At 39.5% G+C, this 24,848-nt stretch overlaps 1 protein-coding gene across 1 annotated transcript; it reads left to right on the forward strand.

Annotated features, from left to right (window-relative positions):
• The first annotated feature begins 70 nt into the window (after positions 1-70).
• ATPSCKMT (ATP synthase c subunit lysine N-methyltransferase) lies at positions 71-19,385 on the forward strand. Its single transcript, XM_048312034.1, has 5 exons — positions 71-306; positions 742-1,013; positions 2,873-3,010; positions 3,748-3,798; positions 8,573-19,385. Exons 2-5 carry the CDS (start codon positions 747-749, stop codon positions 8,768-8,770), a joined length of 654 nt encoding a protein of 217 aa, XP_048167991.1. The 5' UTR covers positions 71-306; positions 742-746; the 3' UTR covers positions 8,771-19,385.
• The last annotated feature ends 5,463 nt before the right edge of the window (positions 19,386-24,848 follow it).

Consider the following 24,848-nt stretch of genomic DNA (forward strand, 5'->3'; position numbering starts at 1 on the left):
GGCGGGACCTTTGTGGCGCCCCCAGCGGAGCCTTCTGGAAGCGTCCGGCGCCGGGGGAGGAGCGCGGCGCTCGCGGCCGCATCCCCCCGCTCACGGGGGCGGGGAGGGAAGGAGAGAGGATGTACTGAACGGGGTGGAGTACGAGCGCCGAGCGCGGCGGCAGGGGGCTGCGCCGGGTGACGTGAGGGCGGAGGAGTGAAGACAGGCACACGGCGGAAACAGTGTGTGCGGCGCTTCTCTCCGGAGCGTCTTCAGAAAGGTTTCGGTCCCCCACCCTTGCGTAGTGAAGTGGTACTGCCCTTCTGTGTAAGTGTTGCAGGCCGAGAGTAGTGCTGGGCTGGTCATTGGCCAGTCGGGGCGTGTTCAGGGATATATCGCTATGTCCCGGGGAAAAGTTCCTCCGCAGAGCAAGAGCAGTAACTCCTGGACGTGTCCCCGGTCGCGGGCTCCCGGGCGGTCCGTGGCGGGAAGGTCCCTGTTGAGCTGTTCGGGGCCCGCTGCTGCCCGCTCTCGTGTGGAGGGCCGCAGGTTTAAATGGAAACCGCATTCCTGCCTCCTCGTGCGCCAGCTTTTCAGCAGCTGTAACATTTCTCTGGGATCTGGGAATCGTCTGCAGGGGTATAAAGTGCTTTTTTTTTTTTTCTCTTTTACGTCCCATCTCTTTGCTACAATATACTGATTTTTCTCAAGTGAGCATTTAATAAATGTGACAGCGAAAACACTCTCTTTGTCCGTCCCCAGGCGCGATGTCCCAGGCGGTAGCGAAGGAGATCCCGCAGGAGCAGGGCGAGGGCGGCTCCCGGAGGAGCAGCTGGGGGCTGCTGGTCACGGCCGGTGTGGGAGGGACCTTGGTGGCCCTCTATGCTGTGGCCACCCCCTTCGTGACCCCGGCCCTGAGGAAGGTGTGCCTGCCCTTCGTTCCTGCAACTGCCGCTCAGATCCAGAATGTGCTGAAAATGCTGGAAAACAGAAGTGGCTCCCTAGTTGATATTGGTAGCGGGGATGGCCGCATTGTAAGTTACGGATGTTGTCTTCCTCTTAGATCACCTCTTAAAAAGGTGCCAAAGTGCTGGGGCTGTATTTTCTCACACTTATGAGTGTCTTGTCTTTGGCATCCAGTGGTTTTGCCTGAGTCTTATGAAGAGGATCAAAGCTGAGAAAGGTTTACATTCAGTTTTGATGAGTAGTAGTTTTTGCTGCAGTCTTACCAGCAGCTTGACCAAGGTAGTGGACAAAATGTCATTGTGCTGACTGGAGGGAATCACAGTGCATTCACGTGAAAAGATGGGATCAGAGTCTTGATACTGATTCCACAAAGGTGTGTAACTGCAGCAAATGAGGCTGTGAGGTGCTTAATGTATAAAGGTGATAGAAGTGCAAAAAGAAATGAGCACTGAGCGATGGATTATAAAAATAAAAATCCTGGTGTGGCTAGAACTGTAGTCTTCACACCTTTGTGCAGTGCTGGCTTCCCCACTTCCAAGTCCATGTGGTGAAACCAGAATAAACACCAAGGGAAATGGTGAGAATCATGAAAGACAAAGTGATACTGTGTTTCCAGGGTATTGTTTGAGCCCCAGTTTGTGAAATGTGGTGGTGAGGATATAGAGGAGAACATTGTCATTTCGTTTTTCTTTGTTGTTGTGATGTTCCGTGTGCTTTCTCATAACTATCTGCTTCAAGTCCTATTTAGCAACAGGGTGGTGTTTTTTTATGGAAACAAGCAAGTTCTTGAATGCTACGTTTGTCCATGTTTTATGTGAATGAGTCAACACATGCAAAAAAAAAATTGATTTGGAAACCCAAATCTGTGAAGATTGCTTGAATTGTGCCTGGGTAGGAAAAAGACCAAAAAATTTAGGCATAACGTAAGTGCAGTTTCTGATGCCCTCTCTGTTCATCATTGTGGCTGCTGACTCTCATCAGAGGTATCTAATTCGAATAGGTATTGCATCGTTAATTCCGATGCATTATATACGTACCTAAATGGAGACTGAAGACTGCTTGGAAAGCCAGGTACCTAAAATTGAATGCTTGGTGCTTCCTTAATGCATCTGTTTTGAAAAAAGTATGTTCAGATGCTTTTAAATATTTAGCACTTACTCAGGTGTAATCGGCGGATAAATATGAAGATATTTACCACATTTCCATGTCAGGTTTTTGGTGAATTTGCAAGTGCTCTCTGATGGAAGATGCATTATTTTAACAGTGTGAAATATACTGTCCAGGTAATGCTGTTTGAGAAGTTTTGGTAAGAAATGTGACTTCCTGATTTCACCTTGCTTGTTTTGAAGTTAACAGTTCATCAGGTGATTCCTGATTAGAAGTTGGCAGTAACCTTTTAAATTGTGTCTCAAACCTTTATTCTAGAAATCAGTGCATTTTTGGATTTTTTAAAATGTAGATTGACAGATCACTTTCAGACTCTTTCTATTGGCATGTCATTTTGGCTCTGATTCAGGGGCTGCTCAAGTGCCTTCCCCTCACTGCTTTTCAAATAAGTGGTCTAATTTTGAGCATTTTTGCTTGTGAGTTTCACTATTCTCTCAGTGGTACTCTTTAATTTCAAGACAGCGTCATGAATGAGTTAAATTAAACTTTCATGTAAGTCACAGATGTACTGCAAGCTGACAGCTTTGCCCTGTGAATGTTTGTTTTCATATTGTTTGCCTGACTATATTTCAGTTGGACTAGTAATAATAGTAAAATGTAGTTTTGAGTTTTTGTTCACTATACAACTAATCTGTTGGGCATTAAAACCTGGGTGACTTAGAAAAGTGCTTTCCCTTATATTTTAAATAAAACTGTGTGCTCCTGTTTAGGTGAATAGACTTTTATGTTTCTAAGTGAAGATTTTTTTTCTTCCTTGTAGGTGATAGCAGCTGCAAAAAAGGGATTCCAAGCTGTCGGTTATGAATTAAATCCGTGGCTAGTCTGGTACTCCAGATACCGTGCCTGGAGAGATGGGGTACATCAGAATACCAAATTTCATATTTCAGACTTATGGAAGGTAGGTAGTGAATTATGTAAGGATGAATCTGGGGTGATTGAGAGATTTCATTAGTTTGGAAATACTTTCCTGAAAGAGCTGAAATGCTGTCTGACCACAAGGTTCTATATTGGGCTTTGAGTAAAGTACTTGTGCTGGGAATCTGGTTTCTGTGGGCTCAGTATGCTGTTTGCTGCTTTTGTGCTTTGTTGAAGTGATTCCTTTATCAGTAGAGGCTCCTTGAGCAGGCCTGGGCCTGATGAATTATCTGGGAGGTTTTATGTGGGTACGGGGGTTTTTGTGTTCAGAGAGAAGCATAGGAGAACTTCACGGCACTGACTGGAAGAACCCAGTCACTAGAATGCCTAGAAAGTTTTTGGAGCTAGCTAACATTTAACAAAAGAAGGGGCAAAGTTAAAGCATACATGATTATATCATATACAGGAGTTGTGAGAATAACCCCTTAGTTATTAGTAAAATCATGTAGGTATTTTCTAAACTAATGCTTTCTGTGCTACTAGAATTGGTGCTATATTCTTGGCCAGACAGTAGAAGTTTTTTGCTGTTCAGCAATATAAAGTTTTCTTTATGTGGAAATTTTTGTGATGAAAAGTTGGTAAGGGATCTCCTTACACATTTTTGGTCTAAATCCTTGTTGAAAGAAGGGCAGCTAGAGGGATTGGGAGAAAAAAATGGTCAGAATTTTTTCAACTATAAATACCATTTTCAGTAAGATTTGTTCTCAAATTTTATTTCAGGTTTCTTTTTCCCATTATACAAATGTTGTTGTTTTTGGAGTACCTCAAATGGTAAGCTTACTGTTTATTTTATATTTTTATTATAGTATTGTATTTTATTTATTATACTGCTTAATTATTTGTTACAATGTTTAGATATTTTAATACCAAGGCATTCAGTGTTAATACATTCATCTGCAACATGGATCAACCTGCAGACGGTCAAAGGTAGTCAGTAACAATCATAGAATCATAGAATATTAAGGGATTGGAAGGGACCTTAAACATCATCAAGTCCCAACGCTCCTGTGCTTGGGATACCTCCCACTAGATCAGGTTGCTCAAGACCTTATCCAACCTGGCTTTGAACAGTGCTAGGATTGGGGCATCCAGAACCTTCCTGGGCAACCTGTTCCAGTGTCTCACCACCCTCACAGTAAAGAATTTCTTCCTAATACCTAACCCATATTTCCCCTTTCAATTTGTATCCATTCTCCCTTGTTCTATCACTACTGTTCCTGATGAAGAGTCCCTCTCCAGCTTCCCTGTAGGCCCCCTTCAGATACTGGAACATTGCTGTGAGGTCTCCGTGCAACTTTCTTTTCTCTAGTTCCAACCACCCTGCCATGAGCAGGGGCACTTTTGACTAAACCAGGCTCCTCAGAGCTCCATCCAACTTGGTTTGAACAATTCCAGGGCTGGGGCATCCACAACTTCTCTGAGCAACCTGTTTCATTGCTTCACTACCCTCAAGTGAAGAATTTCTTGCTGATATCCAATCTAAAGCAACTGTCTTTCAGTTTGAAGACATTCCCCCTTGTGCTGTCGCTACATGTGCTTGTAAAAAGTCCTTTTCCATCTTGTAGGATCCCTTCAGGTACTGGAAGACAATTAGGTCACCATGTAGCCTTCTCTTTTCCATGCTGAACAGAGCCAATTCTGTCAGCCTTTGCTTCTGTATTGCTTGTTCCTTTGCTAAGGCAGATGTGAGATGAAGTGAGTGAAGAGCTGTATGTGGTGCCATACCACACAGCATACACTGAAAACATTTCTGCAGCGGTAACAGGAAGCAAAATAAACCTTTCTATTCTGTGCTTTTTTGTTTGCTTGTTTGTTTTTTCAACGGCACTGGAAGTAAATCTCTACTTCTGATTCCAGTTGTAACCAGTGTTGGAAACTGAAGTGGATGCGGGTGGGGTATTAGTGAGCACCGTGGTGCTCCTCATGCTGCCAGCTCTGGGTGGTACGTGCTCTCTTGCCTGAGTTCCGGCAGGGGGCGCTGGAAACGTTTGGATTTGCCGTCAGGAATTCTCTCTTTGCACCGAGAGGAAAAGTGCTGGTGGGGAAAGATGTCTCAGTAAACTAGGAATAAACAAATGCCCTGGGAAAATGTGAGTAAGCCCAGCAGAAATACTGAATTAACTTTTAAATGTAATAAAGCAGGATACATTAGTAACAACTGTGATAGAATGGGTTCAGAATAAGTCTCAGAATAAGTTTTGTAGATCCAGTAAGTACTAGGTTAAATTCTTTCAGCAACAGTACTGTCATAAATGCAACAGATGCAAACATACGAACCTCCGTGTTTCCTGAGTATTTGTTTGCTTATGATCCCCTTTAAATTTATTTCAGGAGCTGTTAATGCTCAGCCTCCTGAATGACTAACTTAATTTTCTAGAAACCTTAATGCATTTCTTCTTTTTTACTGAGGAACAATAGATCTCTTTAGCTTTTTAAATAATGCTGGCCTGATCTGATGCTGTCACACAGTGCTTTTATTTCATATACAAGATTAGCTTTAAAAACCTGAATTTATTGATCTTCAGGGAAGACTAAGACCTCTCTTGTTCTTGCAAGCATCTGGGGGGGAAGGTGTGTTTGTTTCTGAGTCATTGCAGAGAGAGACTTACTTGTTCTGGGTGGGATGATGGAATTCTTACCAGGTGTTCATGTTTGCAGCTCCTGTGTATTTTAACTGATTATATACTGTACAAAAGGTTTACTAAACTATGTATCTCTGTTGACACACCAAAAAAAAAGCCCAAACTCTGGCTTCACATAAAATACAGTATGATTTTAACACCTAATGTAACTGATATATTTCGATTAAAAACTAGCTTGACTGGTTTAAGGATGCAATTCTTTTTTGGCTAAACTTGGCTGAACTATTAATGATGTTTTCTAATTTGAGCTAATATGGACAATGCAGTGTCACTAATTTTCATAATTACTCCTAAAAAATTAGTCCATATCTGTAATTTCTGTAACAAATCAAAAAATTTTCTGGTGCCTCACCTCAGTTTTAGATAACAAAGTGGGCTTATTTTTCTAGTTTGTTTAAGGTGCGGCAGCAAAAGTATTTGCAGTGGATGAAATCAAAGCCTTAAAAATATTTGGAAGTAACTCTTTGATCTATTAGATCTATGACTATAATTTTACTAAAATACTCCATTGTTAGCTTAAATGTAGCTGTAATAGGATATTACATCAAAGGCACACCCTGCATGTATGTGATAGTGGAAGCTCTTTGCAGCCTTTGGAAATACATTTTCTTCAGTCAGTCTTACTTTCTAATAATTTTCTTTTGGGTTTTGTTTCTTTTTTCTTTTTTGTGAAATTTTATATATTTAGTGTCTTTGTGGCTTACTGCCCTCTTAATTTTTTAATATCTAAACATTACAGCATGATATCAAAGTAAATAGTGTTTTACATGTGATAGAAGTAGCCTGTAGAGTTTGCTGTTAAAATTATTCATTCAGATAGATACAATATATAAGAACAAAAGGAACTCCAAATGCATGTGCACTGCTGATCTCCTTAAGCATACCATCAAACTTTTCCAAAGGACAAAAGTGGCTAAATCTGTTACGTTTCTTTTTTTTTCCTAGAACATAATCGCTATCTGGGATGGGAAAGAAATTTCTTTGAAGTCTACATGTGTTAATTTATTTCTCACTTAATCCATGGCAGGATTTGCAAAGCACTTAGTAGAAAAAGAGCATCTGGCTGTTCATGGTGTTGCTCTGCTCCAGGAGGGTAGTGATATTTCCCCTGACTTTGATCTCCTCTCAGTTTTTGTGAATGGAGGAAAGCTGGACTGTAGGTGTTCAACCAAGGAGAGTTGCATAGTGGTTTGTGACACAGTTCCCCCCAGCACCCTGCTCTCCAAATTGAAGAGAGATGGATTTGGTGGATGGACTGTTCAGTGGATGAGGAATTGTCTGGATGACTGCGTTCAGACAATCAATGTCTCAGTGTCCAGATGAAGATCAGTTACAATTGTTGTCCTTCAGGGGTCTGTTTTAGGAGCAGTCTTGCTTAATATTTTCATCAATGACATAAATAGTGGGATTAAGTGCACTCTCAGAAAAAATTGCAGATGACACCAAGCTGAGTGGTGCAGGTGACATGCCTGAAGGACAGAATGCCAGCCAGATGGACCTGGACAAGAAGTGGGTCCATGAGAGTCTTATGAGGTTCAACAAGACTGAGTGCAAGGTGCTGCTCCTGGTTGGGGCAACCCCCAGAACCAACACAGGCTGAGGGATGAACAAATCAGAGCAGCCCTGCCCAGAAGGACGTGGGGGTGCTGGGAGATGAGAGGCTGGACATGACCCAGCACTGTGCACTCACAGCCCAGAAAGCCAAACGTGTCCTGGGCTGCATCCAAAGCAGGGTGGGCAGCAGGGTGAGGGAGGGGATTCTGCCCCTCTGCTCTGCTCTGGTGAGACCCCACCTGCAGTGCTGCATCCAGCTCTGGGGTCCCAGCACAGGACAGTTGGGGACCTGTTGGAGTGGGTTCAGAGGAGCTCCTTTACTATGAACACGGGCTGAGGGAATTGGTGTTATTCAGCCTGGAGAAGACTTGACTCTGGGGAGACCTTATTGTGGCCTATTAGTACTTAAAGGGGGCTTGTAAACAAGATGGGGACAGACTTTTTAGTAAGGCCTGTAGGGACAGGACAAGGGGTAATAATTTTGAACTAAAAGAAGGCAGATTCATATTAGATATAAGAAAGAAAAATTTTGTGAGTAGGGTGATGGAACACTGGAACAGGTTGCCCAGAGAGGCAGATGGGGACTACACTGAGCTCTGAGCAACCTTTATCTAGTTAAAGATGTTCCAGCTCATGGCAGGGGTGTTGAACTAGATCACCTTTAAAAGTCCCTTTCAATCCAAACCATTCTATGATTCTACATTCCATTTCATGGAATGGTGCTGAAGGGATTCACGTGCGTATGTTAATGGGGTGGGGACTCGACTAAGCTCAATTTCAGTATTATTTAACGTAACAGTATTTTACCATAGAGTGACAGCATAATGTTTGTTTTGGGTTGTTGTCTGTGTGATGTTCTGAGTGTCCCAGGATCTGTCTTGGAGTTAGACTGTAGATTTTGAGTGGTGGTGACCTTTGAGTATCACTCAATAGCTCATGAACCTTGGGGTGTCATAAATAGCATAAATTCAGGGGGCTGAACTTTTATTCTCTACAGAGAAGAATCCCACTGAAGAGAATCATGAATTGGAGCATGCAAAGTCTCTTCTTTGCAGTTTGTTTTTTTTTTTTTAATTTAAAGGATAATTTATGGGTTTTGGTTTAATTTTTAGAACTTAAAGTTATGATTTCCTTGATCTTACCCATCTGGGCACAATAACCATTTTCTGGTTTTAAATATTTTTTGTCATGGCATCAAAGTCAAAGCATATATCATGAATACTTTCTTAAGATTAAAAAAAAAAACCAACCTGAAATCTTGGATTTGTCTTGAGCACTTGAATTAGGTTTTAAAGAGAATGCTTCTGGTTTTTTACTGCTTCTGAGAGGTTTTTCTTGTAATTCAACAGATGCCACAGTTGGAGAAGAAGCTGGAAGATGAACTTGAATGTAATGCCAGAATCATTGCCTGTCGCTTTCCTTTCCCTTGCTGGATTCCAGATCATACTACTGGAGAGGGAATAGACACTGTGTGGGCCTATGATTTGAAACGTTCTAGGGGATGCGAAACAAAGATCTTGGAAATTACAGCAGAGACAGAATCCTAAACATCTAATTCGGTTTTTTACTGAAATTTTTAGCTTTGACTGGGCCTGTTGAAGATAAGATTAACACAGATAGAGCCCTGGCATATGAAGATCTATATTCACTATAAAAACTAAAGTACAGTGATTGTCTGAAAGCACACCAAGGTTACTGAAAGGTGTAGTTAAATTGCTTAATACAGTGTCCTGGTTTAACGCCTTCTGGCAGTGAAATACCACACAGATATTCACTCACCCCAGTCCCCACACTCCCCCAGTAGAATGGGAAAGAAAATTGAAAAAAATGTCATACCTATGACCATGGATTAAGATAGGAATAGTTTAATAATTGAAATAAATTTAATAATAATAACAACAATACCAAGAGAGGAGTAAAACCCAAGAAAGACGAGTGCTGCACAATACCCTCGCTCACACCCACTGACAGATGCCCATTCCATCCCAGAGCAGTGATTGGCCCCTCCCAGCCAACTCTTCCCAGTTTGTATACTGGGCATGATGTTCTGTGATGTTCTGAATAGCCGTTTGGTCAGTTCAACTCAGCTGTCCTGGCCATGCTCCCTCCTGGCTTCTTGCGCACCTCCTTGTTGGCAGAGCATAAGAAACTGAAAAGTCCTTGGCTTGGAGTAAGCACTGCTCAGCATCAACTAAAACATCAGTGTGTTATCAGCATTAGTCTTATTCTAAATCAAAAATACAGCACTCTACCAGCTACTAAGAAGAAAATTAACTCCCAGCTGAAACCAGGACATGTTGTTAGCCAAAATTATGAAAAAGTTTTTATAGAGGTGGAAAACTTTAATATGGAAAATGGGTTAGAACACCATTCACTACAGTTAGGGGGAATATATGTATAAGTTAAATGCTCAAATTGGTGAACTTACACATTCTTTCAGAATTGTTATTGGTGTTGGAAGTGGTGTGCAAGTGGCTCCTCAAATGAGCTGTTTCCCAAATGTCTGAATTACGTATGCCAAGTGGCATGATGCTGCATGCACAAAACTGATCCAGATGGAGTGTGATGATGACACCGATGTTTCACACCTCAGCCTTGAATGTGTACTTTTAAAAGTTGAGTATGACTAAAGAGGCAAATATAACTTGTCGTTCGTTCATTATCACAAGTGCCACCTCTGATTATATTAATGTACTTTTATTTAACTTGTGTGCTGTTTTAACAGCAGCTGGAAAAGAAACCCCAAGTAAGCCCCTCCCCTTCTCCTTCACATCTTTCAGTAAGGGAGGGGCAAAAGCAGAAATTATGGGTTGAGGTAACAATTTACTGAAAGCACAAAGCAAGAATAAGACATGGCACAGGAACAACAGCAATATTAATAGCAAAAGGATACAAAAAGAGCAGGTATTTTACTGACAGAAAAGGTGTTCACCACTGGGAACAACAATAAGATGGCGGATGCTTCCCATAGATCATGTCTGCATGGCTTCCCCAGACATCGGCAGCATGATGGCTGGGGAGGCAAAATGGCCAACTTTCAGTGGAGCACCAGGATTTTCCTTCCTACCGAAACCATCCCCCCAGCAAGGGTTTGGGAGGTATAGAACACCAAAACACCAACCTGGCCACAGCGCTAAGCTCTGACCCCTCTCTGCAACCAGGACAACTTGTTATGTGAACACAAAACTGCAGAAGGATGGATGCTCTTGCTGAACTCTTACTGGTATAAGCTGTTGCAGACAACCATAATTTTTCCTAACCTTTCTGATTTAGGAAGGGTTTCAAAAGTCATTTACTTGTCACAGAAGTGCCACCAATTCTGTGTGCTCAAACTTTGGATAAAGATACGGATGAGAGTTGCTTACTTGAATACTTGAAGTCTGTCTCTTGATTCCAGAGCTAGTTGTTCTGGCTCGTTTGTCTATATCTGATTAAACTTCATTTAATTTATAGTGAGATGAGAAGGGAGGTTTTCATCAGACTTGTTTCCCCGTCTGTTTTTCTGTATCATTGGATGAGATCTCAGAAACTCATGGTATCGCTGTGTGGCTTTTCCTTGTAAGTGAAGCAAGTTGTCCCTGTCCTTTTGCTGATGCTGGTTTGCAGTGGAGTACTGTCACTGCATGGAAGTTTTCCTTTTCTGCCATGGTTACAACACCTTTCTGTTGTATCATGTTCTGCTTACTTGTTCTTCTTTTCTGGTTTCCAGGTAAAGTCTTACTGTGTTCACCCATTAGCAATTAGTGAGAGTTCATAGTCAGCCTCCCCTGGCCCCAGTTAACGTACAGTCTCTTTGTTAAGCAGTAACTATGCAAGTTTGTCAGATCTTTGCATATATGTTTCCCATAGAATGAAGCTAAAAAAAGCTGGGCAATTGTCACCTGACTTCAAGGCAGTCATTACCACAACTAAAATGATCTCAGTCCAAGAGAAGTGCTGAGACCCTACAATTTGAGGTAAATACAAAGTCTGACATTTTATCAGGTGTTGGTAAAGCAAATTTGGCTGGTCTGTAGAATCTGACTTGAAGAGAAGTTGGATGTTATTTGGGATGTACCCTGGCTTTTTGGTGCAAGGGGACAGGAAGGAGAAGTTAAAATGTAAGTATAATAATCCTGCTCTGAGGATTTGAAATGGAGCATGGTTTTGTCCTGAAAATGTACACAAAGCAGGAGAAGAAAGGGGCAAATATATTTGGAGTGTGCAAAGGAGAGGTGATTTCAGCCTTGCATGGAAAGGCACAGCTGTGAACATGAGGACTGTGTGTACTGAAGAACACCAGTGTCTGGTAAGCAGTCTTACAGACTTTTGCTGCAAGAATGCATAAAGCATCTTGTAAAACTACACTAAATTCTTTCTATAATGATTTAAGTGTTATGATCATTGCACAATGACATGACAAGGGATAGAGTGGCTTATCTAAAATGCCTGAATTTAATATCCCAAGGCTATAAAACTGGAACCTCAGACAAAGCAAATCTGAATGTTTTCTAATGAAAATAGACTAACAAAGGGGAAATTGGCTAATTAAGCGAAGTTCTTCCCTGAATGATCATAAAGGAAAAGAGGAGGCAAAAGATTTTGATCCCTTGAATTGTGACTCATCTGCAGTGCAGTGCTTTGACCCAGGTTTCTACAGCCTGCTTTCACTAAACTTAGTTTGTAGGGAATGAAGCAGTTATTTATTTTTCTCCTGTGTGACTATATATTTTTCTATTGCATTAACCTTTGCCTGTTAAAAGTTAAAACTGAGTTTCTCATTTTTGCCTGTGGTAGAGGTTTTGGGATGTGCACTTCCTAGTTACCACCTATTGCTCCAGAACTACTTGCTGAGGAGGGCACAATAGAATTAATGATGTGGTGACCTGAGCTATAGGAGTACTAAGTGCTGTCCTCAAGGCAAGGAGAGATTTATGAATGTTTTCAAGTAATGCAGAGGGCTGTTTCTTGCTCTGGCTATTTACTTTTGGGGGCCTCCACTGAATTAGGCAGTGGTCTGAAGGTTTGGGATTCCTTATGACATAAGGAAATGTGCTGTATTTCCTGTTTCCGTGGCCTAAGTGTGAAATGGAAAGCAAAGTGTTCCAATTTACACAGGAGGACTGGGAAATAATTTTCTTGATACATTGTCCTTTCCTGTCACTTGCTATGTTCATTTGATAGTTTTCAAGATTAACTACTTGACTGTGACTTTAGTTACCACTGTATGGATTATTATGTTGATACACTTCCAACTGCTAAAGTAATGTATTATGATTTTGTTGATATGATACTTCAGAATAAAAAATTGTTTCTTCGGAAAACCAGGAAAGAGAATTACCTTAATCAAATGATAGCATAGGTCTGAAGCCAAAAGGAGGAAACATTCAAGCTACTCATGCTGTTCAATACCAAAGTAATTCAGATGCACAGAAAAACCTGTAGTTTTTCTTTGTTTGTTTCTTATAGTAGAATCACTTGCCTTTTGGAGTTACTGATGTTATTCTTTCCTTGCCCTGCCAGATTTTAGCAAAAAAAATTGCTGAATGACTAATGCTTTCTTGAAATACTGTAGAATTTGATTTGTTTGTAAATAGTAAAGGTCAGGGTCAGACCTAGAAATGTTTTTGTTCTCCCCCCCCCCTCCCCTTTTTTTCTTTATTGAGACACATTATGTCCATGCAGGTTTTGTGATGCAAGATGAATTGTGCCAATGCAGCATCTTAGTGCTGCAATTCTAATTTTGTAGTTTTCCATTTCCATTTTTCAGAAATTGGCTTTGTAGAGAGAAGGAGGTGGTGGTATGGCTGCAAGAAAGACGTGATAGGCAGTTTGCTCAGTAAGTTGCAGTCACTACAGCCACACAGCAGTCAACCAAACTTGTCCAGATTTGTTTGGGAAATATACACATTTTTTGTGGGTTTTAGGCATTTCTGTATTACTGGGCATATTGAAGTTCTTGGTTTATCCTCTGGTCTGATTACATGCTGCTACTTAATCTAATACTGCTCCAAGGAAGTTAATCCTCTGTCTCTGAGCTACTGTTTATTTCTGAGTCAGGAGTTGTAGCCAGGTAAGAAGATACAGAATCCAGTTTCAGATTAAGCACCACACAAACCGGTTGAGTGAATATGGTCTGTGGAAAGAGTTCCAGGTTCCAGGCTTTGGGGAAGTCTTTCACCTTTCACGAAGGACACAGCTCAGAAGGCAGCAGAGATCTCCTGAATTCTTTATAATTCAACAATGACTTCAGCGTTGCTTTTCTCACGTGTGTTTTTACAAAAAGTTTGACCACTGTAAGACCATTTTAAGATCTGTAGAATTAAGATCTGTAGAATTAAGCAAAGGCAGCATTTTAGTTACTATTTATATTTGGAGCTAGGGGAGGAAGGGAGAAAGGGGATCTTATAGCTCAAGTATGGCAGTTTGATCTATTTCGGAAGCAGTTTGACAGACTTGCATCATCTGTGTGTACTTCTCACTGCGTAGGAGAATCCATGCCACAAATGGGCTGTGATGAGCATTCACTCAGAAATGGGTTCATGTCTGATACCACTGCTCTTGGATGAACACTGATTATTGATAGCTTGCCTCATACCTCTATAGTTTCACTTTCCGTAGTTTGCTAAACACTGAAGCATTTATTCAAGAAAGGACACGAGTCCTTCAAATTCATAGTTGAATTTTGGACTGTCGTGTGCAGGGCCAGGATGGACTTCAATGATCCTTGTGGGTCTCTTCCATCTTAGGATATTCAAAGATTCTGTGGTTGAAGAGGGCAGCCTTACATCAGATTTAACGCCAGTAAATTCTGCTGTGAGTGAATTATTTTTCTTTTACATTTGCCAAGATTGTGGTTCTGTAGTTTTAAAATGTAGCCCCAACTTGCTTTTCGGAAATAATATACGCTGCTTCTAGAAGATCTCTTGAATTCTTGATAAGATAGTGTGGCATCTATGTTTAACTTAAAAATCACCCTTGAGTAAGATTACAAAAATACTCATTCTGCAGCTTTTTTCTTTGCATGATAATCTTGCTGTTCATCCTTGTATGTTTTACTGAGGGAGACTTATACATGGATAACTACCATTTTTTCCCCATTCTTTTCCTGAGTTCTCCCTCATTTTTAAGTGTTTGCTTTAATTTTTCATATTGTCTTTTTACAATTTGACTGACTTCATAAATGAGTCAGTGTTTAAATTTCCTTTAGGTTTTTTTTCCTGTAAATTAGTTTCCTTTTTTTTTCCCCAACCACTTTGAAGGAAGACTAAATATGTTAAGGAATGTTCTTTTTCTGTCTAACATTTTAACCTTGATTTATTTTGCAGTCTGTGTGCTGACATAGCATGACTTTTGTTTCCAGTATATGAAAGAAAAACACATCCACACCAATGGTATTTAGACTGAAAAATAGCCTTGGTCTACAACAATTCTGGCTATTTAGTAGTTTTAAGTACCTAAATGCACATTTTTATAATATTTCATCATATGGCAAATGAATACAGGCCTTTTATCCCTTTGGTTGTTCTTTGGATTTGGGTTGTTTGTTCAGGTGTGATTTTTGCTGATTTCTTTTTCTTAGTATAATGTTGGTATTTCTATTAGAGGCTTTGGTTGAAATGTCAGATGGATGTTTTTTCTGCAAGTTGGTGTGTAGACCTGGAACAATCACTGTGATATACTCCTGTGAACTGCTGGCATTGGTAAAAATTATGTGAAACCTGCTTACCAGTAAATGCACAGGGATATTTTTCAGCTTACTGTGTATGTTGTGGTTTTTAAAAGTAAAGGAGATTCTTGAAGACCATATAGAACTTGTGGCACAAAGAGGTCTTTGCAAGGTCAGAAGCAGTAAATTACTGGCTTTCAACCTGAGGTTTGTGGCTACCTTCTGAGGAATCCACAAAAAGTAATTTAAAATTAGATCTACTATTGGTAGGTTTATATTTGCTACCCATGGTTGTGTTCTTCCATTGGAAAATTGTAATGTGCCTGAAATGATCATTTGAGAATCCCTGAACTAAAAATATGGGTTGACGTAAGGTATTAGCCTAATGGAAATGAGCTTATCAAAGTGAGGAAGTTTTTTTTTCTTCTTTCTGTTGTTGCTTGCTTGGATTGTTGAGCTTTGACCCTCTGCAGTGTATGGGCCTCTCTGTCTCTTCTGATAAGCATGTAACTTCCTATTCTGCTATGTGAGAGCCATTTCATGGTTTTGCACATTCCCATTGCATTCTAATAAGTCTGGCTTTTCAGGTAATCTATGATAGATCTGCTATAAGGATCTAATTACTTGGGTTTTGGTTTAGGATCTGCTTAAACATTAAAATTACATCTTCAAAACACCTGATAAACTGCCACTGAAGCCTGTCTAAAAAGCCAACAGAGCCTGTGAAAGTCTTTAATGCTGTAATGTCTGCAGCTATCCATGCCAAAACTTTGGTTCAGAGAGGCAGAAATGTGTGTCTCTCTTGTATATGCTCTCTTGATTCTAGATTTTTTGATTGAGAATGGAAGTGTGAGGAGAAGACACAAAAGGGGTTATCAGGAGGAGGATCACTGCGAGCTCTGTAAGACAAAAATGTGAGTGGTGAGTGATATAGCCAAAATCTGAGCCATCTGTGTCACTCTAGCCCTTAAGGTTTGATGCTGTCTTTTTTTAATTTCCCCTGACGATTGTGTAGCTCTTCTTGAAAGTATACTTCTTTTTCTTTCTTTCCTATTTTTTTTCGAGTTTTTCAGAGTGTACACAAATCAAAGTAATTTATATGTCCAAATATGTCATTCTCTAAATTGTGCACAGGAACCCTCATCATCCATGTTATGTATATTTTATTGCTGCTTCCTTCTTTTCAGTACACAGAGACCAGACTTATACTCTGAATACCTTTATATCAATACATAAATAAGTTTTGTGGGTGTGATCAATACCAATTAAGTTTATTTGCAAGCACAGATCTCACACTGAAGCAACTCTAAAAAGAGTTAGAGCAGGAATGGGACAAATAGTGGTCATCATGGGAAAATACTAATGTTACTTAGAGACAGTGATGGTAGAGTCTTCTGCCATTGAGGTACTTTTAACTTCAGTGAGCAGCCTGATGTGTCAAGCAAAGTCAGGGAATGAAAGACTAGGAGCAAAACAGCACTGTGTGGGGTGCTTTAAAAGAAATTTATTCTTTAAAGCTGTCTTCAGAGGCTGCCTTCTGGTTTCATCTAAGTTGTTAACTACAGTTGTTGTTCTGATAAAGAGTATGTTGGTAGGAGAATATTATTGGCTGAGCTAATACAACTAGTGAGCATCTTGAAGTGTTTATTCTGTAAATAAATAGATAAACAATTCAGATAATTTTTTACCCTTCCCTCCACCCCACAAATGAATAAAAAAAACCAAACCCAAAACACAACAGCCCTTTAGAGTGACAACGTTGCAGAATTAAAATGGAAGCTACCTTTATCATCCTTGGAAATTAAATGTTAGGAAACAACTTCCAATATCAAAAAAAGTTGTCAGCTTCAGCAACTGGCTCTTATTTACCAGAGAGCATTACATATATTGTTGGTTAGATCCACACTGACTTAACAAGTTTAAGTTGCTTAGAAAAAGTTACTCCTTCTTGTGAGTCTCCCAGGCATACACTCTGAATTAGGTTGTTGGCTTATTATAATAAAAACACTGATCAAATAACACTCCTCTCAGGATTGTTTGTCTACTGTAGGAAAATAAAGCAGTCTGAGCACTCACCATGCACAGGAAACCTGGATGCTGGATCTGTCATGTTTTGTCTATAGCTGTTTTCCTCATGCTTGTCTGTACTTTGGGAGAGCGTGAACATCAGATGATTGGAGTGGGGACATTTTTCCACTTGGGTCATATTTGCATATGTAAGGACAGATGAGATGTTGAAGCCTGCCTTTAATCCCTTTCACAGTATGTCATCAATAGTGATCAATTTTCTAGTATTGTTTTAGTCTAACTGGTGAAATTTTCATTTCCACAGGCATAAAACCAGATGTTGCTGATCATTCATCTTTCTAATCTGTTGTATGTCTGAAGACTTTATGTTGGCAATACAAGTCTATTTCCATTTCTGTGCATAATACCCAGGAGATGTTTTGTTGTCCTTGAGCACCTTAATTTCTGTGGTGAGACAGTGTTCCCTCCTGGTGCTGGATATGCAGGTCACTCACTGTCTGAGCTTGTAAGTGCCAGTGTTGTGGATGCTGCTGCTTTCTTGTTGGGGTGCTCCAAGCAGTGCTGAAGCCAGGATACTGGAGCTGAAGCTCCACAGCAGATAATCCAATAAAAGGATTGAACTTTGCTTTGCATTTATTATTGTTAGCTCCTCCCTGATCATTACACCCCATCCCATCTCCCCCCACAAGAATAAACATCCCCTCACCCCAATCTCATCCATCAGAATGTGTTTATTTGCTGTTCAGCTGCTGGTGCAAATGACCACATTCCTTTCCAGCTTTGTCTAGGCCGTGGGCCTACTGAGACCTGCTAGGTTTATGTTTTGATGTAAGTAGGCTCAGCTTTAGTTTCACTAGTGTCAGTCAAGGGTCTGCTTAAGAAATCCTCAGAGTCTATGAAGGTGCTGAAATGAGCAAGCTCAGGGTGCTGGAGATTTCCTGAAGCTGGCTGTCTTAGCATGATGGAACACAGCATCAATGTTTTTCATAGACTTTTATAAAGACTGCTTTAGCACTGCTGAATTTTCTCTCTCCTCCACTTCAGGAACTCTGCTAAGCAAAGGATAAATTCAGTCCACTTTACTCTCTGACTAATAGTGGTAGAATATTGTGGTTTAATTTTACACTGCTGTTTGTTTCTAGTATAGTCTATTTATAAAGTTTCCTTCACTGGAGGGAAAGACCTTGGAATCCTTCCTCTCCAGCACAAACTTAAGAGCAAGGCTCTTGACCTGAGGGGCTTCCCCTTTGGAAAGTCTCTCAGCAGCACAAAGGTCCTGTACCAGGAGAGATGGGAAGGCTTTCTCTTAAATTCCTGTTGCTGATATAAATGCTTTTTGTCAGGACCACAGTTAGGAACGACTCGATTTTCCACCAAGACTTCCACCAAGACCTGTGGCTTAAGGTTAGTCTAAAGGGGTTGATACTGGGTCTGGTATGGAGTGTTGGAGTAGCAGGACTTCACCTATTTGCCTTTTGGGGGAATGTTGAAAACCAAGTTTTGGTCCTTATGATAGCATAATTTCTATTAGATGTCATTAAAAGTATCATAATGTTTTGATATAATGAAAATATAAGAATAATCTTCTGGTACTAATACTCTGGTAATAGCCTAAGCTAAATGCTACCGAATGGAGATTTCTAGGTTGGAGAAAGAAATTTCTAGGTTTCCCTTCGGTAAGTATGTGTTAAGCCTATTAACTTTAGGGAATTTGTTTGCATGTATTTAAAAGAAATAAAAGTAGATGTAGAAGATAGCAGTTGGAATGCTAGTTATTTGTTTGCATTCAGCCCTGAAGTAAAATGCAATGTTTATACAGCAGTATTCATTTTCAAACCGCTACTGAATAATAAATCTAGAAACACTTTTTTAGGATTGGCTCATATTATCTTCACCCTTTACAACTACAAAAATTGTAGCAAAGAGCTAATTTGTTCGAGACCACAAAAGTAATTGGTGGCAATGCTGTGATTAAAATGAAGCCTGCAACTGCATGCCTGTGTCTGCAGCTGGAAGAATGTATTTTTCAAATTGCTGCTCCTCAGGGTGGCAGTACCTGTGCACTTTCAGAACGGATGGAGCCAGAGATGGAGCAGGCAGATGCTCACTTATGCCATGTAGTGCTTTCTCACTGCTTACAACTATCAGATACAGCACCTACAGTGGTTTTGTCTGTCAGATTCATGATCTTGGTTTTGTTTGTTTGGTCTTACTTTTTTATTAGTTCTTACTAGGTGTGATGTCTCACAGTTACTGCTTTTAACTGCATTTGCATACTTCTGTCATTGTTTAGACACGCTACTTCACAGCTAAACTTACTATTTCTATTGAAGTGTACGACTTTGTGTTTTGTACTACATCCTGGTCTATTTTTGTGTGAGACTTGATCTGGTTCTCTGTTTTGGTGATTTCTATTTGTGACAGAAAAGTTCCAGGCTTAAATTTCTTGTTAATGGCAGTATTAAACATAAGTTGTCTCCAGTCCAGTATAGGTGTTGTGACTTTTATATCTTACTGTTATACTTGCCTTATAATTTCTTTAACCTTTGTGCATGGGCTGTGTCTTAATTCCCTGAGGCCACTTCACTAAACATAAATGAAACTTGATTCTTATGAAGTCATTAGATCTGTCATGGCCTATATTAGTAAACCTACATGTTCCTACTACTAATTTTTATTTCTATATTTGTTCATGGGTACAAATGAGATGATCTGAGAGAAGAACTATTTTCGTTAGGCCTTAATAACTATATCCTATGTCAAAATGGCATGTAAAATAGAATGAAAAAGTTTTCTGTTGGTGTGACTCATCAATAGCTCTTGCTACTATAACTTTCTGTCGTGACAATCCCAAACTCATTTTTACCTGACATAAGCATTAGTTTTAAGTACAGTTACTTTCTTGATCTTCTGGTTGAGAAGTAATCAGCTTAACCAGCTCAAAACCAGCACTTGAAAAACAGGCTGCTGAAATCATGCGTGGAATCTTGCTAGATTATTTGCTTTGTCTTATTTTTCTAAAATAAGAGGCAACAACTTGACATAAATTCTAAATATGAACAAACTCAAGACAACATACTTTCTTTACCATATGCAGGAAAATGCATAGTGAGCAATGCATGAACAAATACACTACCTCCACCCTGGCAATCAAATACTTTATCTATTAGTTAAGTAAACATAGTCAAAATTTGCTAGCGCAGAAACAATGCAGTAAACAGCGTTGCTGGTTTCTGCATCTGATCACTGAATCACAGAAGCAATCACAAAATCAGACCAGTCTTGCCAAATAAAAAAGCAATTCAGAATGGCTATATAAAAAAGGCTGCTTGAGACCATTATCTACACTGTAACATGAATTATTTGGTTGGGGGCTTTTTCCCCCTAATTGAAAGATTAGTGACAACTCTTCCCCAGCCCTGAGACTGCAAGACTTTCCTCTGCATCCCCTTATGCAGAATACTACTTTTGTTCAATGTGTTAATAAATGTAATTAATACCACTAGAATTACATAAAATAGGAAAAGATGCTGGGGAGAACAGTAGTTACAGGCAGTTGGGCAGAGTTATGCAGCCCTAGTAACACTCGAGTGCTCAGCCTGTGGATCTGTCATGCCACATTGGTACAGCAAGAGCCCTAAGATCGAATAAAAATCAATATGCTTTTCCAGCCAGGGCCAAGAGTGGAATGGACAATGCAAAAAGGCCAACTGAACTGAGAAACATTAAATCTTCCCTGAAGAGCAAGAAGCTTCTGTGGTAGCTGCTTTCAGAATGTTTATTGAAAAGTGATAGAGAAGAAATGTGTATCTCTTTATTTAAAGTGTTTTCCTTATTACAGAGTTTTTACACCATCTATTTTATCTATATGCATTAGGGAGTGTCTTTTCCAAAGACTGCTTTAATAGTAATTGATTATGCTGATAAAATCTATCTGAAAAAAAAATTGTCCTATAGTTTGTATTTAAAAAAAAAATGCTAGAGCAGCTGAAACCCTCAGTTCAGTGCATATCCAACAATTGCAGAGAACCCATTTGCTCACACAGGGGTTTTCACTTGGGCATCTGCCTCTTCTGGAAGGGTCAAGTTCTTTTAACTGTTGTCTCCTGGTATTTTCTGAAGCAAACTGGGTGTGTGTCAGCAGGCCAAATCCAAACATGAGATGTGGTTACAAATACTACAAGACATGATGAGAGGGCTCAGCCTTCCCTTAAGTGCATGCTGCAGAATTGGCTAGCAATGTCACAGTAAGTTCAGAGCCTTTTTCTTGCTATTGGCAAGACATTTATAGTTGGCAGTGCTCTTGTGACTTACAAAGTAGAATTAGCTTTCTATCTCTTGAATTAAATCTAGGTGGTGGGAGTCAAGGTATTAATTAGCCTTTCCTAGTGATAAATCCCCCTGAAGTGTCACTGGTCTGGACCTACTACTCTTTCATATTTGCTGGCTTTTAGCTGATTGAACAGTTGCTTGTCCTTTGGCCTATTGAAATGGAAGCTGATCTCAATATCAAGGTTGAAGACATCTGCTGTGCATAGGGATTTACATGATCACATGCAGCTTTGCTGAATCCTACTGAGCTGTAGTAAAGTCGTCAAATTACGCTGTCAGGATTCAATGAAACTGTAACAAATTGGGAATCCCATATCGCAGTAACCAGTCCTGAAGGACAGCTTTGGCAGAAAGATCCTAACCAAACATGAAGCAACTTTTCTGCCACCAGAGGAGTAAATTCCTCTCACCCCCCCATGTCCCCTCTGTTCCCCATATTTTCAGCAATGCGGGGCTGTCCATGCATTATCGTGGTACAGAAGGGATATGGAAACTTCTGCACCCTGGACAGGCTTTGCTCCAGCATTTGCCAACTGAGGAGCTGCTGTCTGCTCACTGTCCTCCATTATGTTAAGGAAACTTCCCTGTCTGATCATGCAGGAATCACGCTTTCAGTCACTCTCGCACCATCTGACTGGGACTGAGGCCCTTTCTCAGCTACACACTCCACACCCACACAGTCAGGCCAGGTTTCCCCTCAACAGAGTCTCAGACGTCCAGATCCTTCAAATAGTGTAATCCGAGGAGAGACCCAGAACACAGAGCTACCTGCACTACACTTATTCCTCAAAACTTCACTCCCCTTGTGGGTGAGGAGTGCAGGAAAAGGTCAATGCCAACACTGGGCATGGTTCTCCTTGCTGTGTCCAGGTCTCATGTTTTAATGATGCTGCTAGTGATGAGGACAAACCTCTTCCTGAGGCTATTTACAGAGCTGCACCAGCTGCATGTTCAAGCTGTGTGAGGAGATTCACAGAATCACAGAACATCCTGAGCTGGAAGGGACCTACAAGGATCATCAAGTCCAGCTCCCAAATGAATGGTCCATAAAAGGATCAAACCCACAACCGTGGCATTATTAGTACCATGCTCTAACCAAGCCTGTTCATTTTCTGCCTATAAACACTTTAGGCAGCACTAAGGCTTTGTTTCTGTCATAGTAAACCTTTTCGGTTTTTTGGATTTAAGTGACAAATGAGACAGACAAATATGTTGCTGTCCAGGAAAGTGTCACTTTGGATCATGCCCTAAATCCATATAGCTCTGACTACCAATATATGCAGTATGTTTGAACTGGAAAAATTATCTCAATCTCCTGATCGTATGGTATGCATAAAATAGTCAATATAAAAACTTAAATATGGAGCATTATTTAAAGCTTCTTAATATGCAGTCCTTTATGATGGGTTTTATTTTACATTCTCTTGCAATGCATAACTCAGTACTGCATTCTATTGTAGCACAGTGGAAACTTGCAATACCATGTTCATATACTTATTGTAGTCCACTATATTTTAAATATGTGAAATTTTTTCTTTCCCTTTTGAAATATATTATTTTTTTAATGTGCTTTGAGATGACAGGGACTAAAACCTGACAAAACTTTAACTACTACAGTGTTATAGTAGGGCTATGCTGGAAACATTGTAATTTGTGGCAATTAATTGAAAAGTTTGTTAGTTCATCTTCAAAATTATTTGCAATAATATCAAATATCTCACTAGTCTTTTTTAAGGCAAGAGAGTGCTAAATTTTATTTGAGTATGCTTGATCAATAGATGGAACTAGGGTGCCTGTTTGTTATTTACACAAGTTTGCATCTTGCATTCATACCAAGAAGGTGAATGACGTATTTCATATTTCATGTAATTTACTTGAAAACTTTCAACAGTTAGTCATCAATTCCTTTCCACATATTGAATTAAAAATTTGTGATTGAAAGACCCTCAAAACCATGATGTTGCTTTCTGAAGATGGATGTTATTTGAAAATTAATAAACCCTGATGCTAAAGGGAAGAGAGTTTGAGGTAAAAATTGAAAGAATGAAAAGTATGTTAACATTTCAAATCGCAGTTATTGTGGCAATTAAGTGACTGTGTGAAACAAACAGAATTTCAGAGTGCAGTAAGTGTGCTAGTCACATCAATCTAAATGATAAGAAAACAAAACCAGAATAATACCAAGAAGGTTATAATTTGAAAATAAATCTTGCAGCTCAGTTCCTGTGTGCTCAAGTGCTTGCTTTTTCTTATGAAGTGTTCCTACGTGAATCCATTTGTAGCATAACTATTTTCACTTAATTTGCTCATCCTGACAAAGACTTTCTCATTGAGCATTTGCACATCATGAAAAAGCAATGAGGATTTGTTTACAGAGTCATATTTTTGCTGTAATTATTGATAAAAGTCTGTAGTTGCAAGGTTTTCAAGCAGTTACACTTTTTGGATTGTTTTTCTTTCAATGGAAAGCAGTAAGTGTAAAGGTATTTCTAAAATAGAAGTATTCATGCAGTCTATCACCTCATGTTTTAGTCTTCTGATAAATAGCTTTTTCCAAAATGAAATGTTGAGGAAACCATCTGCCTCAGCAATGATCTGAGGTTATGTATATATATCCTGGCAAAAAGTTGATTTCAACCATTGCCTGTTCAGTTGCATTTTTTGTAGTTCATTTTCCATGAAATTGTAAAACCACATGGACGTCAAATAATTTACTGCATTCAAATCTGATACATAAGAAAAGGTCTCTGTTTTGATGTTGGTACAGGAAAACAAAGGGTTGTTATTTCTGAAGAGCAATTTCAGCAGGGTGATTTTGCTGTCTAATGTGAAGCTGTCCTGTAAGCACAACAATTGGAGAGAGTTGTTGATTTTCTTTCTGCAGAAAAATCAATGGATGCAACTTAAAAAAAGGTGAAGTTTAAATATCAGCTTCCACATGAGATTCCTTTAAATTTTTGTCAAGTTACTTTTTGTACTTTTTCAAAAAGTATGTTCAGTTCGAAAAAGTGAATGGACAATAACCATAAAAAAAAAAAAAAAAAAAAGAAGGATGACATTATAATGAGGAGAAAAATAAGAACTTTAAGGCTTTTTCCCTGGAATGATGGAAGCTTATCACAATATCTTCTAAATAATGCAAATTTTATAACAGCAGCTGTTGTTTTCTTAGTATGCTTGAGGATAGTCTTTGATATAACCAGAAATTAAAGTTTTTAGTAGTATTTTGGAGATGTGAGCTTAGCCAGAGAGTTGTCATCTGTTTTTAGCAAAATGGATGTCACAAGACAGTTATATCTGTGTTAATGTTCTATACTTTCTTGCAATCATCAGAACATTTGAAGCATGTTTAGTCTTTGAGTGGAAAAATGCATATAAGTAAATAAAGAGAGAAGTCTGAGGTTATTGGAAAAGTGAATAGGGATCATCATCTGAACTCAGCAAACTGCCAATAATGTGTATGAATATTGAGTTTGTGTTTATTTTATTTTATTAGTTTAGTGTATTTTAAAAGTTGAAGATAGACGATTACTTTATGTAACTGCAGGCAGGTGAATGCATTTCAAATAAACCATTAAAGTATTCAGATGATTACTGAGATAGTGCTATGCCTGTTG

This window comes from Corvus hawaiiensis, chromosome 1 (genome assembly GCF_020740725.1).
Source record: "Corvus hawaiiensis isolate bCorHaw1 chromosome 1, bCorHaw1.pri.cur, whole genome shotgun sequence".
NCBI lineage: Eukaryota > Metazoa > Chordata > Aves > Passeriformes > Corvidae > Corvus > Corvus hawaiiensis.